This window comes from Dipteris shenzhenensis, chromosome 26 (assembly GCF_047967505.1).
Source record: "Dipteris shenzhenensis isolate YYH24624 ecotype China chromosome 26, Dip_SZ_1.0, whole genome shotgun sequence".
Lineage (NCBI taxonomy): Eukaryota > Viridiplantae > Streptophyta > Polypodiopsida > Gleicheniales > Dipteridaceae > Dipteris > Dipteris shenzhenensis.
The window spans coordinates 15,199,387-15,217,668 of NC_141621.1; the positions used below are offsets into that span (position 1 = coordinate 15,199,387).

The 18,282-nt window shown below is 42.6% G+C and overlaps 1 protein-coding gene across 1 annotated transcript in view; it reads left to right on the forward strand.

Moving 5' to 3' along the window:
* Nucleotides 1-276: 276 nt before the first annotated feature.
* Nucleotides 277-18,282, forward strand: part of LOC147884725 (uncharacterized) — a 134,713-nt gene continuing 116,707 nt past the window's right edge. Inside the window, exons 1-5 of the mRNA XM_087397210.1 lie at nucleotides 277-635; nucleotides 794-910; nucleotides 1,520-1,682; nucleotides 17,246-17,377; nucleotides 17,544-17,768. Coding sequence (XP_087253336.1) covers nucleotides 277-635; nucleotides 794-910; nucleotides 1,520-1,682; nucleotides 17,246-17,377; nucleotides 17,544-17,768 — 996 coding nt within the window. The remainder of the gene's footprint in view (nucleotides 636-793; nucleotides 911-1,519; nucleotides 1,683-17,245; nucleotides 17,378-17,543; nucleotides 17,769-18,282) is intronic.

Genomic DNA, 18,282 nt, shown 5'->3' on the forward strand with positions numbered 1-18,282 from the left:
ATATGTGATTGGAGATGTGTCACATGCAGATCTTTTTAAATCTTTCACTCGGATATAACTTCTGGCATACTATTTGCGAAAACAGGAAGGTTATATTGCATCATTCTATATGTTCTGAAACACATTTGGAGTAAATTTTAGTCATGCAATTTAATTTTAACTTCATCCTTTCTATTTGCACTTGCAAAATTTCTGACCTATCTGTAATTCCACGAGCAGCAGTCTGGAGTTTGTCACAGTTTGGGAAAGCAGATGGGAGAACCTTCCGGTACAGTCATGACAGCAAAACCCCACAAAAGTGCTTTTCCTTTAGCTAGTGGCAGCCCAGGGACGGCCAAAACAGTTGCATTTAAGTCAGCAACAACCAAAACGGATGAAGAAGGAATTGCTGGTAAAAGAAGTAATTCCAGTAGTAGTCATAAAGCAGCCAATAATGGTTCTGTTACTGGCCCTAGTACGAACAATCATTCAATTTTGAGAATAGGTCCCCGATTAAGGGCCGAAGGGCTGATGGTACCCCCGGCGTCAGACGCGGCAACTTTGCGTCGTCAGGTTGCTGCATTGCAGCTAGACCTTGAAGCCCATATTGATGGGGAACAACGATTACAAAGCATCAACCAACAGCTTCGTGAAAGGTATGTCAGCTATAACACATCTTCTCAACTAAGATCAGTCAAAGACAAATGTATACATTCAGTGGCTGTGCAAAAAGTATTCTTTGGAAGGAAACATATTTTCCTACTTGGAAGACACTACATATAACAATGTTGCGACTATGCTCAATTGAAGGCAGACTGGAGCTTTACATGAAGCAAAATCATGAAAATGTCGAAAGAGCAGAACGGGAATTAAATGCATTGCATGAGGACATGGAGCAAACACTGGAGCTTCAACGCCGTTTGGCTCAAAGGTATTTTTGAGTTAGAACTGTAGTCCTTCTCGACCTTTACTTCTGATGAAAAAAATGAATTCCTAGTACTGTTAATCAAAAGATATAGTACAAAACATTTGATGTAAACTGGTTTTGACTGTACACAATATCATGCAATAGCTTATCCCTGGAGCGTCCTCCTAAAGACTCTTATGTTAAAGTTTCTCTACATTTTTCTCTTATCGCTTCATTCATTCTGTTGCTGTGCTGACTTTCTTTATGTCTGGTCATTATGCATTTTTCACTTATACCATCACGTGCATACCTTTCTAGCTGCTTGGACATTCATGAATTGAAACAACAAGAGTCTGCTCTAAATCTATGCAAGATCCAAGAGACCAGGACTATGTTTGTCTCTAATATTGTACAAACTAACCAGATCAACAATTTGAATCTATTGATCTTTATGGTGCAAGATTTGTGTGCAATAAGCATACAAATGAGACTGAAGGGTCTTACAGGAACGTCTGCACATATGCGCATGTGTGTATACATAAATTTTTGGATAGCAAGTTTTTTTCTCATGCAGATTTTGTCACTGTTCCTGCATCCTGTTTTCAGTCCAAACAACCTGCTGAATTCTTGCAGGGCATCGGCTTTGGAGAAAGACAAAAAGGAGTTGGAACAGGCACTACAGAAGAGCATGCAAGAGTTTGAGGCAGAGCGCTCTGCACTGCAGTCCAAAATTTCAAGTTTAACTGATGATTTGAATGCACGTGCTGATGCAGAAGCTCAGGCAGTCTCCCTCCAGGTGCTTGTGCAGCCTTTGCCTACTGCTACGGGAGTTTATTTTTGTTTTTTTCTGTTCATTCCATGGTCATAGCAGTATTGTGTCACAAGCAAGTTAAAGACAGATTTCTTTGGAACAAGGAATATAGTAGTTAAAGTGCACAAGTCTTTCTGACAACAATATAGTCTTGGCTTTCCCTGCTACATGAATTTGTAAGTCCAAGGTATACATCGTTGCCATAAAATGGGTCCAACAATGGTGTGTTTTTTAATTGACTCTTAATGCTTGAGCATTAGTAACGTCTGTGAGATTCTTAGCCATAAAGAGCATATTCGGAAAGTTAAATAGTAATTGCAAGACTTAGTATTTGTTGTATAACACATTAAAACACAGAAATTCGGATATACTTAGGACAAATTGTCAAAATCCCCCCTCAATCTTGAATTTCAGTATAGAGCTTTGCTTTGCAAGCTTGTGGTCAGGGGACATGTGCTGGGTCAGGAGCCTTGGAAAGATGTATTTCTTCATTGCAGGCAGCCTTGCACTCCCTCTTCCAGCATTGATTGGATGGACAGCACTCGGTGGATTTTTATTTCTGCAGCCAGCTAGTTATATGGAATAATTCTATTTTGGATGAGATTGGTAGACCTCTTGGTGCTTCAGGATACATGCAGTGGTCCAGGTGGGAGGGAGGTATTCTTCTTTGGATTCTTGGAAGGTTTTTCAAGGATCTCTTTGAAGATCATAGACTTCAGCTGACTAGTAACCATAGAGGCAATAGTAGGAGGATTGCTAAGATAGTTGCAGCTGTCCCTCTAGAGTGGGCCTCTATAGATGGGGGACAGCATAAACATATGAGATAGACAAGTGCTTTTGCAAGAACAGGTGTTCCTTCAGGTTATAGGTCTCTTATGGGACATTGGAGAGGACTGTGCAGTGTGGAGGGAGGTTGATCAGATCCCTGGATGATATGGTATTTGATGCGCACTTTGAGCCAGTCAGAGTTCTGGGCTTTGTTGAGCAGTGTTACTTTTCTTATGTATGGTATGTGGACCTCATTTGGAGGATATCCCTCTCGGCACTTGGAGGGTCTACTGAAGGGGACATTGCTCTTGGCATTGAAGAACTTTATTGGGGACACTGCTCTTGGCACTGAAGAAACTTTATGAGGAGCAGTTTCTTCAGTGGGATCTTCTTTTCTTTGAGTTTACAGTAAGTAATTTGGGAAGTTTCAGATTGCTGCTAGAGTTTGGAGATGTTGGAATATGAAGCCGAAGTGAGTCAAAAAATGAGTGTTCTAGGTAGTCTAGGTGTGGTTTTATAGTCTAGTGAGTCCTAGACATGCCACATGCCATATTGGGAGATATCCCATAGACATTGTGACTTTCTAGAGTCTAGTGGCACACTATATAGTGTTGTACTTGTCTATTGCTTATCACAAAAGTCAACATCAAGCTTTATATCATGTGAATATTTTGGTTCCTAGCACTTGTTCTTTCATTTCCCTTTCCATTTTGCCTTTCATTATGCTTTCCATATTTCCATTCCGTTCCTAGCTAGCTACTAGGTCTCTTCATATGGTATCAAAGCTAGCTTTCCTCAAGGAATGTGGAGGCCTTGAAGCCCATCTCAGACCTACTGAGAGGCTAGCTCCTTCCACTCTAGTTCCACTCTCTCCTCCTCTCCTTCCTTGCGTACTCCCTCTTCTTCCTTTGCCTCTCCACCCTGAGCTCCTCTCCTTCTACCTATGCCTCATCATCGGCTGCTCCTTTAGCCTCAGCATCAGCATTGTACAATAGCTTGTACCTGTCGTACATCTGTCTGTACAACAGCTCGTACCTGCCGTATTTCTATCCACGCTACTGCTGCTGCTGCCCACGCAGCTCTTGCTGCTCCACGCTGCCCACGATGCTCCTGCTTCCCATGCAGCACTAGATCTGCTGCTCACGCTACTCCTATGCCCGCCATTTTGCTCCAAACGTAGCTTCTTCCACTCACGTTGATAAGGGGAAAAAAAAAGACAACCAGGAATTATGTGCTTCACCACATCAGATAGCTGAGACTTCATAGGGATCAGCTACAATGTAGGCTCGTAGATGATGAGCTTATGAACCAGATTTCAAAGCAGGTTTCTTTGTATTAGGCACCGAGACAAACCCCCACAAAAAACTGATTAGACATGGATCACACAGACTCAAAGAGAGACGACAGGCTACACAGCCCGAAACAGACTGAACTTAGAATTGAACTCCCCCCCAAAACTCAGAAAACAGTCAGCCTCAGAATACTAAGAACCCACAGTCCACATGAAGGCTATCTTCGTGACTCTTCAAGATATCAACCCACAAGCTAATCTTATCATATCTTTCCCAAGATCATCATCGAGCACTAGCAATGATGCAGCCCGCAATCTCTGGAGATTCTATCAGTTGAGGCCTCTGCAGCAACACCCGGCACCCGCCTGTGGCCAAAGGCCTCACTATTTCCAGCTTTGAAGCAACTGAGTGCTCACACCACAACTAGCCAACCCGTGCGCACATTGCAGCACCCTCTTACTCACACACAACCTCCGTCCAAGGACATCCAGCCAGCAGAAATGACGCCACAGCCATATAGCTCCTTCCAAAGCAAACTGCCTGCATAGTCATCCTCCTCAAATCCAACAGCTCCCAATAAGAGCAATAGCCAGTGCTCTCCACGCTAGTCTTCTCCACCTTCACGACTTCTCTCATGCTCATAGAGCTCATGGAGCTCACGCCTCTTCAAGGTCCTTCAGCTTGTGTAGTAGTGACGCCTTCCCCACGAAACCAAGAAGCACACGGTGCATACTTTCTGTCGCTCAGAAGCCTCTGCGTCACTCTGAACCTCCAGCTAGTAGAAGCACCTCAAGCAACTGCCATAGAGTTTGTTACGAACCTCCAGCCAGATTCAAATGTGCCATAAAGTTTGTCAACATGAAGCACCTGGAGCCCATCTACTCCAAGCTCAGAGGAAAAAGATTAGGCTAGGGGAATGTTCCTACTTATGATTACTAAAAGAGGCCAAAAAGCTAGCTTTTTCATTCTTAGTGGAAGGGAAAAGTACAAATATAAGTCAATTTATATGTTACTTATCAAAATAGAGATGCTAATCATCACTATTAATATTGATCAAGTGAGGCTTCTTAAATGTACTTCATTCATTCTTTGGAAAAAAGAAGATGTACTAGTTCAGCCAGTTTTTTCCTTTTCAAACAGAGATGCTCAACATCTCTATAGTTTAAAAGCATAAAATATACTAAAACATTTTGGTTTGTCATTCAGTAAAGGATTTAGTCTTCATCAAATAGAGGTGTTGCACATCTTTTATGTATGACTTCTTAAACGTGTACACCAGGAAGGTTTGGTATGCAACAAGCCTTGAGGGGTTTAATTTTGCACGCTTAGTAAACATGTTGGATGGCAAAACCTAAATCACAATGAAAATAACATTGAATTTGGTGTCCTAGTTGACTCTTGAGAATTTGGTGTTTTGGCTTGATTATGAAGATTTAAACTCATACGCATTACAACTCTGGCATTTAGAGTGATATATCATTACAAAACCCCATGGTACAATTTGCATTTTGATATATCCACAAAAGCAAACTTCATAGGAGATGTTTCATTGACATCAACATTTTGTAATGTGTCTGAATGGTAATACGAAGAGGATGGGTGAGAGAGATGACATATGCAACTGCCATAGAGTTTGTTACGAACCTCCAGCCAGAGTCAATTGTGCCATAAAGTTTGTCAACTTGAAGCACCTAGAGCCCATCTACTCCAAGCTCCTCCATTTATTCATATGTTATCTCAGATTTTGTATCCTCTTCAGCAGGTGGTAAAATCTGAGCCTCTGAAATGGACGACAGAGAGTGAAGAGGTGTTTGAGGTAGTTAAGGAATCCTTGACTCATATTTCAAGTGTAAAGCCATTCCAGGACTTTTTATGTGAATCCATCTGTGGGACCACATGCTATTGGTGCTATTCTTTTGCAGCAGGGAGAGGGTTCCAGATATATGAGGCCAGTCTATTATGCCAGCAAGGTGAAGAGTGAAGTAGAAAGGAAGTATTCAGTGGCTGAATTGGTCCTGGCTAGCCTCTTGTATGCCTGTAGGAGATTTCGGTCTTATCTATTGTCCAGGCCTTTTGTGGTTCTCACCTCATGTTCACTACTACCTCATATGTTAAATAGTACAAACATCTCCAGGAGCATGATTAAATGGATAGTAGAGTTACAGGAGTACTCTTTTACCTTCTTGGTTGAGAACTCTACCAGAGCTTCCTTGGCTGATCTGCTCACCTATAAGGAAGGACCTATTTTAGTTGAAGATATGGAGAAGAACACTGACATGAATGAAGAAAAAGTACTAGAGGATGCATTTGTTTTACACTTTGATGGATCTTACAAAAAAAGTTTAAATAAAAGTACAGGAGGAATTGTCATTTATGATCTTGGAGGAAAGGAGATTCGGAAAATGGGAATTCAGCTCGAAGCCAGCAGTAATAATGAAGCTGAATATGCAGCCCTCTTCGAAGGTTTGAAAGTATGCATTAATCTGGGGATTAAGAGACTCATGATTAAGGGAGATGCTCTGTTGGTTGTGAAGCAAATTTTAGGTGTCTGGAAGGTTAAGCATGTTCATTTGAAGAGATGGATAGGCACGGTGAAGAAACTATTAAATCAATTGGATGCCTGGACACTCCACCATATTGGAAGAGGCAAGAATTGAAATGCACATGATGCTGTGAAGGAAATTACAGCAGCTTATGTTGATGCAGTAGGAGTGCAGGAGCCCTTATACAAAGGAAGGGAGACATTCGCTTGTGAGGAAAGCTTCCTGTTAACTGGTAAAGTGCCTAAAGAAGTTTCGAAACAAAGAAAATACAGATTTATTAAAAGCTGTACTTCTTATTGTCTGATAGATGATGTTCTTTACATGAAAGGGGCTGATCTGGTGCTCAGAAGAATTCCCTGGCATGAGGAGATTTTTCATATCCTACAAGCTAATCATGAGGGAGTATGTGGAGGACATTTTGCTTTCCAAATCATGCTGAGGAAAATACTTACAGAAGGATATGTGTGGCCATCCCTCCAGAGAGACATAAGATATTGGTGCAGGTCATGCCTACAGTGTCAGCAAATGAGTAAGAGGATCTTACATCCAGAACTCAGAAATATCATCCTTGCTTATAATATTTTCGAGAAATGGGGAATAGATGCCATCGGTCCTCTACCCATGACAGCCAGGGGAAATTGTTATATGCTGACAGCTGTTGATTATTTGACGAGATGGGCTGAAGCACGAGCAGTACGGGCTGTCAATGCAAAATCTGTATGTGAATTTGTGTATTTTCTGTAGATTTGGTGTGCCACTGGAGTTGCTTTCTAATAGAGGTCCAGGTTTCAGGAGTGAACTGATGGACTTATTATGTGGTAAGCTGAAGATTAAACACAGATATGCAAGTCCCTATTACCCTCAATGTAATGGGATGAATGAAAAATGTAATGGTGTGTGTACTAATATCATTGTATGCCATTGCTACTCATCCTATGCTGCAATATATTGGTCATCTTGTGGCTACAAGATCACTTCATGGCTTGGAATTGGATGCTAATCGCAACATGGTTGCTCAAGCTTATGCTGATGATTCTTTCTTTACCCCGAATAATACGCCCCATGATCTTGGTGCCTTGATGCAGGCCCTCTCTATTTATGGTTTGGCAGCTGGTCTTCATGTTAATTTTCAGAAGTCTAAGCTGCTCCCTTTGCATTCCAAAGACTGGCATAGTCTATTATGGCCCGGGGATATCATTCCACCCACTCAGTTTGTTCGTCATCTTGGTTACCCTTTGGGGTGGGAACTCACTCGCCGTCAACAAACTGATTGGGTTTTGGCTAAGCTTTGGAAAAAGCTTGAGTATTGGAAACTGGCAACCTGGCCTTTGCACGTTCGTCTTCGAATAGTACAGTCCATCCTTGTGGCATATATTCAATTTTACTTGCCATTGATCATGTTCACTAAGGCAGATCTTACATCTTTCATGTATGTCTTTATGGAACTCTTTTGGCGATCCAAACATGGCAGAAAAATTCTCAGGCTGCTTTCGATGCATCACATTTGTTCTCCCAAGATGCATGGTGGATTGAACATCACGGATATTCATGTGCATATTCTTGCCCACAGGGGAAAAATGTTACTGCAATTTATGCAAGGTGATCAGCCTTGGGCTCTTATGATTAGGACTCTGGTCACTCATATCAGTATTTTTGCATTTGGTCATTGGCAACTCGATCATTGGGATTTCTTCTTTGGCTGCACTTATGGCACTTTGCTTGGATGCCCTTTTGTCTCCCGCTTGCTTCTTGACTGGAAGCATGTTCTTTCTCATTTGGAATGCAATGGACGGCAATCTTTGCCTGGGAATTCTTTGAGAGCTGAAAGCATTCACTGGTCGAAAGTCTTTCAGCCTCCCTTGGCTTTACAGGAATCTCGACGTTCCTACTTTGTCTCGTTTAAAGGCATCACCTCGGTTGCTGATGTTATAGATGATGCTGGTACTGTGCTCCCCTTTTCTCTAGCAACCACTACATATGGATTGGGCTCTCATTATCGTCCTTTGTGGCGACAAATTACTTCTATGCTTTCGCCCTTTGTTCGATTCCTCCTTTGGAACTGACCGACTGGAAGATTGGACTTTGACTTCTCCAGGGTCCTCTTCTCGTCCTTTGAGGCTATCTCAGATTACTGTACTTGCATTGTATAAAATCCTTTTGCCTCAACCTTGGGTTTCAGAGAGAGGGGATTTTGTTTGGCGAATGCATCGCTCAGCCAAGTGGTGGAGGAAAAGATTACAGCAACTTTGGGCCTATAAAGTACCGCTTCGGCAACAGGTTTTCTTTTGGCGAGTTCTTTTGGGAGTGTTTCCATCTCGACAGCTATTAGCTCATTGACACATTGCTCCTGCACTTTGCCATAGATGTTATGCTTCTTCGGAGACTGTGCCTCACTTGTTTTGGCATTGTCCGTGCTCTCGTGAGTTTTTTGATCTGCTTCGACAGCACCTGCGAGCGAGATTACCATCTGTTCCGTTTGAGAAGTTCTTCTGGCTATTTGGGTTTCATCCATTCACCATTTCATCTTGTTTACAGGAAAGAAGCTCTATTACCCTTGGAAGTACAAATTCCTGCATTACAGATGTTAATGAAGATAAACGAGGATTCAAATTCTACTTTCCAGAACCGGTTATTGGATTTGCAGGAAGCACAACTAGACAGACAAAAGGCGGTGGAACATTATGCTTTAATTCGAGAGGACAATCAAAAGAGAGCAAACAGGAAGTTCAGGGATAAGAAAATCGGGGAGGGTGATCTAGTTTTGAGATACAACAGTAGTCTGGATTCTACCTTCAAGAAGAAATTTGTGACCAAATGGGATGGACCTTTTCGTGTGACGAAGAAATTAAAAAATGGATCATATCAACTTGAGGATTTGGATGGTCAGCAGCATAAGAATAGAGTCAATGGCTTCAGACTAAAGAAATACTTTCATAGGATCATGAGTGTGGGCGGCTGAGAACATACTGCAATGGAACCAGATAAGCCGGAAGACCTCATGGATGAGGATATCTTCGAAGAAATGCAAATCTTATATACCTCTATCTACAACATGAATGTCTGCAGACTTGGGGATAGGCAAAATGAAAGGACAAAATTTGTATCAAGTTTTTGAGCACTGTATATAGCTGTGGGTAGGCACATAGTTGTACACATCTAGGGTAGGTGTGGGCTTTTGGCATTTGTGGATTTTTCTTTCACAAGCATGATGGACTAATGTATAGTTTTTTGAGATAATAAAGTATGTTTTGCAAGGACTTCATGGGATATGATGAAATGCAATGTGGTTGTACCAGACTTCCAGAGCAAGGGTGTCCAGTGTGTGGTCAAGTGAAATGTTTTTGGGGTCATGTAAAGTTAAGTCATGAAAGGTTTTTTTATATTTTCCTGAGTCAATGTGCACTTACATGTTACAGGAATTTGATATGTTATGGTGTCCATGTCAAAGGGTTTTTCATGTGTGTGTACGGGGTTGGCTCCCCATCAAATCAAATGATTGATGCGAGGACTGAATTTCTTCAATATGTTTCTGAGATAGTGGAAATGGATGATGCTCTTACATTCGAGAGACCTTTTACTGACACAGAACTTGATAATGCATTGTCCCACCTTGGCAAATACAAGTCCCCTGGCTGGGATGGTCTTCCGGTGGAATTTTATACTTCCTTTTGGGATGATTTGAAAGATGTTCTCTTACAAATTATCAATGTTGCCGGGCAAGAAAATCACTTGCCGCACCTTTGGAAGCATGGCATAATCAAACTTGTGCCCAAAAAAACATCTGTGTGACCATATGTCAGATTGGAGGCCTATTACTTTTATGCCTGTAGTTTACAAACTCATTGCCAAAATGATTGTGTATAGGCTTCATGGGATACTGAATGCAGGCCTTCATCCTCATCAGTATGGGTTTGTGCTGCGAAGACAACTCCATGACAATATCTCCAATGCATTGACTGCAATTGAATATGCTAAGATCGCATCAAGATGTGCTCATATTGCAGGTAGATATCACTAAGGCATTTGACATTGTTCAATGGGATTTTATCTCTCAAATCATGACAAAGTTGGGCTTTGGTCCCAAGATAGCAAATGCAATTTATTGGCCTTATTCTGGCTCTACCTCTCAGTGCATTCTTGGGAGTCATCTATCTCGGTCATGGACATTTTGTAGATCAGTTAGACAGGGCTGCCCTCTTAGTGCTCTCTTCTATGCCATTGCGACCCATCCCCTCTTGATGTATCTTGATCATCTTACAAACACAGGACAGATGACTGGTCTTAAAATCCCTGGGGCTGCATCTTTTTTGGCACAGGCATATGCTGATGATTCCTTCTTTATGCCACAGAACTCTCCCTGGGAAGTTCACATGCTTATGACCACATTATCACTGTATGGATTAGCAGCGGGATTGCATGTCAACTTTGACAAATCTAAATTGCTTCCCCTGAAACAATGTGACTGGCATTCTATTCTCTGGCCAGGTCAGGTAGTGCATTCCAAAGATGTAGTCAGGAATTTGGGATATCCTATAGGATGGCATATCACCAGGAAGCAGCAGTTAAAATGGATCTTCCAAAGACTTCAACATAAACTGGAATATTGGAAAATTTCTACTTGGCCACTTCATGTCAGGCTCAAAATAGTACAGTCTATTGTAATGTCCTATGTTCAGTTCTTTTTGCCTTTGCTACATTGGTCCTCTAGAGATATTTCAGCCTTTATGTCTCAAGCTATGGAGCTGTTATGGAGGACAAAAACTGCTATGAAAGCATTGAGATTGATGAAGATGGAAATGGTGTGCTCTCCTAGGATGCATGGGGGACATAATGTTCTCAATATCAGATATCATGTACTTGCAAGGAAGGCAACTATGCTCCATACTTTTTTCCGTCAACAACAGCCATGGACTTGTATGATAGCATCCATGTGTGTCAACGTGAGGACATCTGCTTATGACCATTGGACTACTGATCATTGGGAGGCTGTCATTGGGAGATTTGTAGGGAAGATTCCTAGCTGCCCTTTCTCTACTGCTCTGATACTTGACTGGAAACAAGTACTTTCCAAGGTCAAATGGGCTCCTGATAATCGCTCGGGGACAAACTCAATGAGGAAAGAAAGTATTCATTGGAGTGCCATCTTTGACATTCCACTTGCTTTACAGGAACCTGTTCGGGCATATAATCTCATGAAATTGGGAATTAGATACATCAATGATGTGGTAGATGATCAGGGCTATGTCTTATCTTTTCCTCAGGCCACTGCCTCCTATGCATTGGGAATGCATCATAGGTCGATATGGAAGAAAATTGCAGATCTCTTACATCCTTTTCTACCTGTTCCTCCTGTGGCTGACATAGACAGGCTTATGGATTGGCAATTGCACCCCTCTGCTACATGCTCTCATCCTGTTCCTCTACCTGTTTTGACCTCCATCAAAGCCTATAAGCTTCTTCAGCCTGCTCCATGGATTCAGCAATATGCTAATACTCTGTGGCATATCAGGCAGCCCCTCTCATGGTGGCGGAAGAATCTCCGAATATTATGGAGGTGTAAAATGCCTTTGAAACAAAGACTTTTTCTTTGGAGATGCATGACCGGCACATTGTCAGTGGGAATCACACTTGCCAAATGTCACATTGCACCATCCACATGTCTACGGTGTCAGGCTCCTTCAGAGACTGTCCCTCATTTGCTTTGGCACTGCCCGTCTTCTAAGAACCTCCTTGGGAGAATTTCATATCATCTTCGGCTCCGTTTCTCGAGTCACAGATTTGGGAAACATTTTTGGTTATTTGGCAGATTTATGAGGTCTTTGTCTCAATATTCACTATTTCTCTCATGGGTGAGATATTGGGCTCTTTGGACAATCTGGAATGAGCATAATGTGGCATACTTGGGCCGCCAAATTCGCAAGTCATATGAATCTTTCAGAGCCTCATTGCGGCAATCCTTATATGATGCCTGCCATGAGGGTGATATACATGCTTCTTGCATAGAGCTTTTCTTTTTATGTTTCTGATCTTTGGGATACTCTCCATTTTGGAGACTTCCCATCTTGTAAATTTATGAGAATATAAATACAATGCACTGGATTTTCCCCAAAAAAAAAAAAAAAGTGTGTACGGGGTTGCATGCAAGCTTTAATGTGCATGCTAATGTGTGTGGGAATTGTGTGACTAAAGGTCCAAAATGTGCATTTAATGTGATTTCAGGGAAATGTCTTGAGAGTGGTAAAATGTCACTGATGAGGTGGCAAATTAGGCTGAGGTGGCTGGACTGATTGGGAAGGCATCCTGCACATGCAAGGTGGCTACGTGAGGAAGAAGGGAAGCTTCTAGATAGCGACGTGGCGGCTAGGAGCTGAACGACGTAAGCTTGCTGGAAGGATCATTTGGCTGCATTTGACGAGGGGCTTCTGGAAGAGTTGGGGGTGGAATGATGAGAGGTTGGGGAGGCTCGCAGTGGTTGATGGGAGGTCATGCGTGAGCAAGAAGCTGAAACCTGTGCATGAAGACATCATGTGTGTTGACAAAGAGAGCTTTGTGAGCTAGGGAAGTTGTGGTGGTGACTGTGTATGTGACAGGTCTGGGATTTCAACTGGAGGAGCACTAACAGACGACTAACCAAGATGGCTATTGCTCACATTACTTGGGGTTCGCAGATGATACAACCTTGTATGTGGAGGGTTCGGAGGAGAGCCTGGATGCGGTCAGGGGGGCTCTTGAGGTTTGTTGCATCGCCTCAGGGGCAAGGATCAACTGGGGCAAATCAGTCGGTTTTCTTTCAGTGATTGAGGAGTCCCAGGAGATTCTTCGGTGGGGCACATTGGTAGGCTTCAAGTGGATCCCGAGTGGCCAGTCGACGAGGTACTTGGGATGCTATGTGGACATTGACATCTCCGCAAAGCAGCAGATATCCCCGGTCCTTGAGAGCGTGAGGCGCAAGCTTCTTTATTGGAGCTCAGCCAAACTCTCTCTAGCATCCCGCATTTGAGCTTGCTCTCACAGTTTTCATTCGTACTTAATGAAGTAATTTTCTTGCCCCAAAAAAAAAAAACCTCTCTCTAGTAGGCAGGGCCTTGGTGGCTAACCAAGTCCTATTGGCCATAGCCTCTTGCTGGTGTTTTCACAGGGGTTGCATGGGACAGTTGAGATGCTTGGTGCATAACTTCCTTTGGGCAAGATCAGATGGCACTCGCAACACCAGAGCTAGAGTTGCGTGGCAGACAGTGATACTACCACAGGCACAGGGAGGCCTGGGTATTATAGATCAAGAGATGCAGAGTAGAGCCAAGTTGATAGTCAGTGGTCTCACTCCAGGCACAGAGCCCTGGAAACTTCTCCTATAGTGCGGTCTCTTGAGGAACACCCCCCGCACAGGTGGTCAGTGGTAGCCGTCCCACAGGTGGATCTTTTCGGAGGCCCCTCTCACGGGGAAGGGCTCACCCCTGATGAGGAGTCTCTTGGCAGCAAATCTCATGAGGTCTCATCCGAGTTAGTCCCCGGTACACGGAGGAGTTTGCACGCTAACCGCTTATCTGGCACCCGGAGGTCAGAGACCAGGATGGTTTGATGCTAGGGCAGCAGCTACACATTGGTTAGGCACAATGGGACAGCGGCCTGGCTTGCTCCCTGCGGAAATGGTCTAGACTCTCAGTAGAGGCAGAGGCACGATTGGAGGTCCTTTCTCATCTGAGAGGGGCCGGCCAGAGGATGGTGGAGATAGAGGTAGCTATTCTGAATTCTTGGAGGGAGGGATTGCAGGTTTTCACTCCGGCACACTGGCTAGGACAGTTCTCTAGGATGGGTGTACCTTTGAGGATTCAGCTGTGCCCGCAGCCGCCAGCCCCCACGAGCGCGCGGTTCTATGATGTGGGACCAAGCAGACTACTGCAGCCCTAGATCACAGGGGATCAAGAGATGGATGGGGTGTTAGGCCAGGTGGGTTGGCATAGGGTCAGAGTAGTGGGATGTTTGGGCAAGGAGTGGTTGATCGACCCTTCTTCCATCATAGACCTAGATGCCCCTCGTTGGAGACTATGGTTATGGGAGGGACACCCTCTCAACGAGATACAGTGGGACCCCGAAGAGTGGTTATGGCCGGTCAGAGTAGGTCTCTCAGAGAGAGTGGAGGAGGTTCCTTTCTTCTCGTACACCACACGGATAGGACATCGCATCCAAATGGACGCAATGGCCGGGACCCCTTTGTGGTCACTGGGAAGCGAGGAACATGGTGAGTCACCCTGCTCATACCTTGGCCTACGTTTGGGTAAATACTATTCATACTCTAATGGCTATTTGGTCTAGGATGCAGAGTTCTTCTAGGTTTCCTTTGCCTAGGAGGACAATTTTCTTACAGAGTGGAGAGGCTGTCCTTTCTTTTTTGAGACCATCATAGGCTTGTCATGGCATTCCAGCCACATAGTCTTGGTTTTTATCTAGCTTTTCATTTGCTTAGGCTTTGTGAGTGGTATTTTACCACTGAATTTTCATGCTTTGCATGATGTACTTCTGCCTTGATTTTCCTCTTTAGTTGTTTCTCTCATACGTAGAACTCTTTTCATGCAAAAAAAAAAGACCACCTCTTCTTTTCTTCTATGTGGCCTACATATTTCTTATGCATATCAATAATGACATACTTGTTTTACAATATCACTTATTGGCAGTTGGTAGACAAACTTGATTTTTTCAAATTTCATAATCCATTTAGAATCTTAGTAATCACAAGGAATAAATATTTGGGGAACTGTGGCTTGACTATGCATAGTCCAGATTTACAGTTTGATTTTTATTGAAAAGTGTAAGGTTTATTACAGCCCTAGAAAAATAGGTAAATGGATCAGAGGATGAGCATAGCAAGTCCCAGTCCCATAGATAAAATATGTCACTGTGAGGTTGCAAAAGTGAGATCATTGAATGGAATCTAAAACATTGACGTTTCCAAGGGCATACAAACTGTGAGTTATGAAAAAAAATGTGGCATTCTGAAGATGTTGTTTCATAATGTGCAAAAAGAATGAAAGCTGAAATGCCTCAAATTAAGCCTTGAGAAGTCAAAACCTGAACTCCTAATCATTAGTATCCAGATTCCACACCTAAAATGAATCAAATAATGAATGAGTCCCAGTCCCATAGAAGATATATGCCACAGTTGAGGTTGCAAAAATGAGATCATTGAGCAGAACTTAAAATGTTGAAGTTTCCAAGGGCATAAGTTGTGAGTTATGAAAAAATGTGTTGCATTCTGAAAATGTCATTTCATAATCTAAGACTAGAATGCAAACTGAGATGCCTCAAGTTCAGCCTTGAGAAGTCATATCCTGAAGTCCTAATCATCAGTATCCACACAACTAAGAGAGATATCATCATAAGGATACTATCATTCTGCACTATGCATCTTTGTTGCCCCCCCCCCCCTTCCCCCCAAAAGCAAAAAAAAAAAAAAAAGAGCCCCCTGATAATTCAAGCGATGCTGGAGTTGTACCAATCATGGTAGCACTAGTCTTGTCACTTTTGCAAAAGCGTGTTTATATTGTCCTTGTTTCTTTCTTCTTCTTCCCCATTGAATATTGGTGGCTTTAAGTCCTTCAGAATATTCGAGGTTCTCTTTAAGGCGAGAGATAGTCGACTCAAATTGAGAGGAATTGGTGAATTTACTATGGGAGTTACCAAATTGAGAATGGGAAAACTTGGGAAATGACTTCAGTTAGAGTCTTTAATGAGCAATTAATATATTGTAACTGTATTTCTATGTTTCGCATTCGGTTTTTGAGTTTCGTGAATTTTGAATACGGAATTCCATAATCACCTAAAACCATCTGCATGTACGAGCAAACCAACACCTCCGATCACCCTCAGCTGCTAATGTCGTGGATGCAGATAAAGTAAGCCATGGTAACTTGCATCGGCCTGAGGTCAAAGAAGCATAATCCCTAACTGGGTGAAGGTATGTGATCACCTAGAATACTGCTTCAAAAACATTCCAAAAAACATAGAGTATATGGCTACTTCGTAGACTTTGCCTCCGATTCCATATTATGGACATGCCCATCTCATGACTGCAAGCTCTTTTGCATTGCACAAGTTGTCATCTAGGTAGTGATGAAAGGGATGCAAGAAATGATAAAGCAGCTGAATGAGGTGCCATAACATTGCCTGGGGTACTTTCATAGTTGCATCAGCCTTTGAGAAATATGGGAAAAGGACCGCTCGATGCCAATTGAGGAGGGCAAGAGGCTTTGATGTGCCCCTAGATTAGACTAGCATTGAATCCCAATGAAACCATCAATCATAACATTGAGTCTCCTATCGATGACATGCAGAATTACAGGGCCAGTGCTGCAGCCTAAATACATAATGTTTTTGCAAGGTGAATCTTGTAATGGGACAGGAATACTTGGATCAGATAAATGAGAGTTTCTCCAGCGTGTGATTGTTTGCAGTTCAATGTGCATAGTTGATGTGTTGTTTTGTCAATATGTGCATATGGCCAGGATGTAACGTGCTATTTCAGGATTTTGTGTTAAGTTCCTCTTGCACAACAAAGAGAACAAAGCCTTTAGGCTTTGGCTAAGCATTGGATTCAGTAACGAATGACCAAGGGCCCGTAGATGCCACCTAGGAATCATAGACTTACAACATGGAAGTTTAAAGTATGCAATGATCTGACATTAACGATAGCTTGTTATATCTAGTTCTTGACTAAAATAGAGACTAGTCTTTGACTAGGTGTGGCTATGGCCTTAGACATCATGGTGTCTTTGGTTGCTATAATTAGCTTTAACTGTGATCAAAATGACACTTTGCGTTTTCCAATTGAGTCAATGCTTTATAATGTTGGTGTGATCTTGAGGAGCATTGGAAAGCACAGTTTGGAGTGTACCTATGGAGGTTGTGAATAGCCAGCTAACCCTTTGATCTTCTATTACTTGTTTTTTAGGCAGAGATGGAGAGAACATTGGAAGCCAAATATGAGCTGGAGAGGAAGATCCAAAGCTATGATACTGAGGCAGAGTCCCTAAAGCAGAAAGCAGATAATTACAGCAAAGACCTTTACGGCCTTATGTCAAAGGTTCCCCTTAAAAACTCCTGTTTCTGATGGCTTATTTCTCGTTTGATAACAGGGAAGTTATGTTGGACTCTTAGGTTTAATGTTGGTTTTCCTGAAAAGGATGATTTAAAAATATTCCAGCATTTGCAAGATATTATGTTGACAATGACATTGTTTTGTGAACTAGGAAAGGCAGAACCAGATGATAGAGAAACTTTGTAGAAAGCCTTTGATGCGAAGAACTTTTCATTGGCTTCGGGATGCTGTTGAAAGACAATGCATTTCCAAATCCAATGAGATTTCAGCTCTAATGTTTTCAAACAAAAATTTCTGTAGACGTGCACTTCAAGCCATGAAAACAGCCACAATTCGATCAAGACGGATGCGACAAGCTTTCAAACGAAGATCTAAGGTTTGTGTCCTTGTTGTTTATGAAACCTTCCACTATGCATGCCCAGTAGCAAATAAATCATTGATCTTTGACTACACATGCATGCATCTTGCCACAAATAGCGCAAAAATTTAAGAGCAGTAGTTATACTGGATGGATCTTAAATAGGAGCCTAATCTTTGAGAGATAGACAATGAGTATGCCAATTTATGTGAAAATGAGATTTGGCAAAATATGGAGTCATTGTTCTCTACCCAAGAGACTCCGTGGGTCATTAGAAACCCACTATAGCTGCTTATGCTTGGGCACTGATGATGACATAAGTGTTGCTTTGCTTGCTAAGTATGTCTTCCTTTGGTTTTGCAAACTTGCCACGCAACCTGCCATGGGTGACTTCCAGATCTTTTTTTAAAATCAATACCCACCTGGCATGCGAGGTATCTCGTTGTCTAGCCCTGTGGTTTTCAGCGGAAGCCAAAGTCGCTCCCCCACTTTCGAATCTCATGTGCCTCCTCAGAGCCTGTGGAGAAACCTA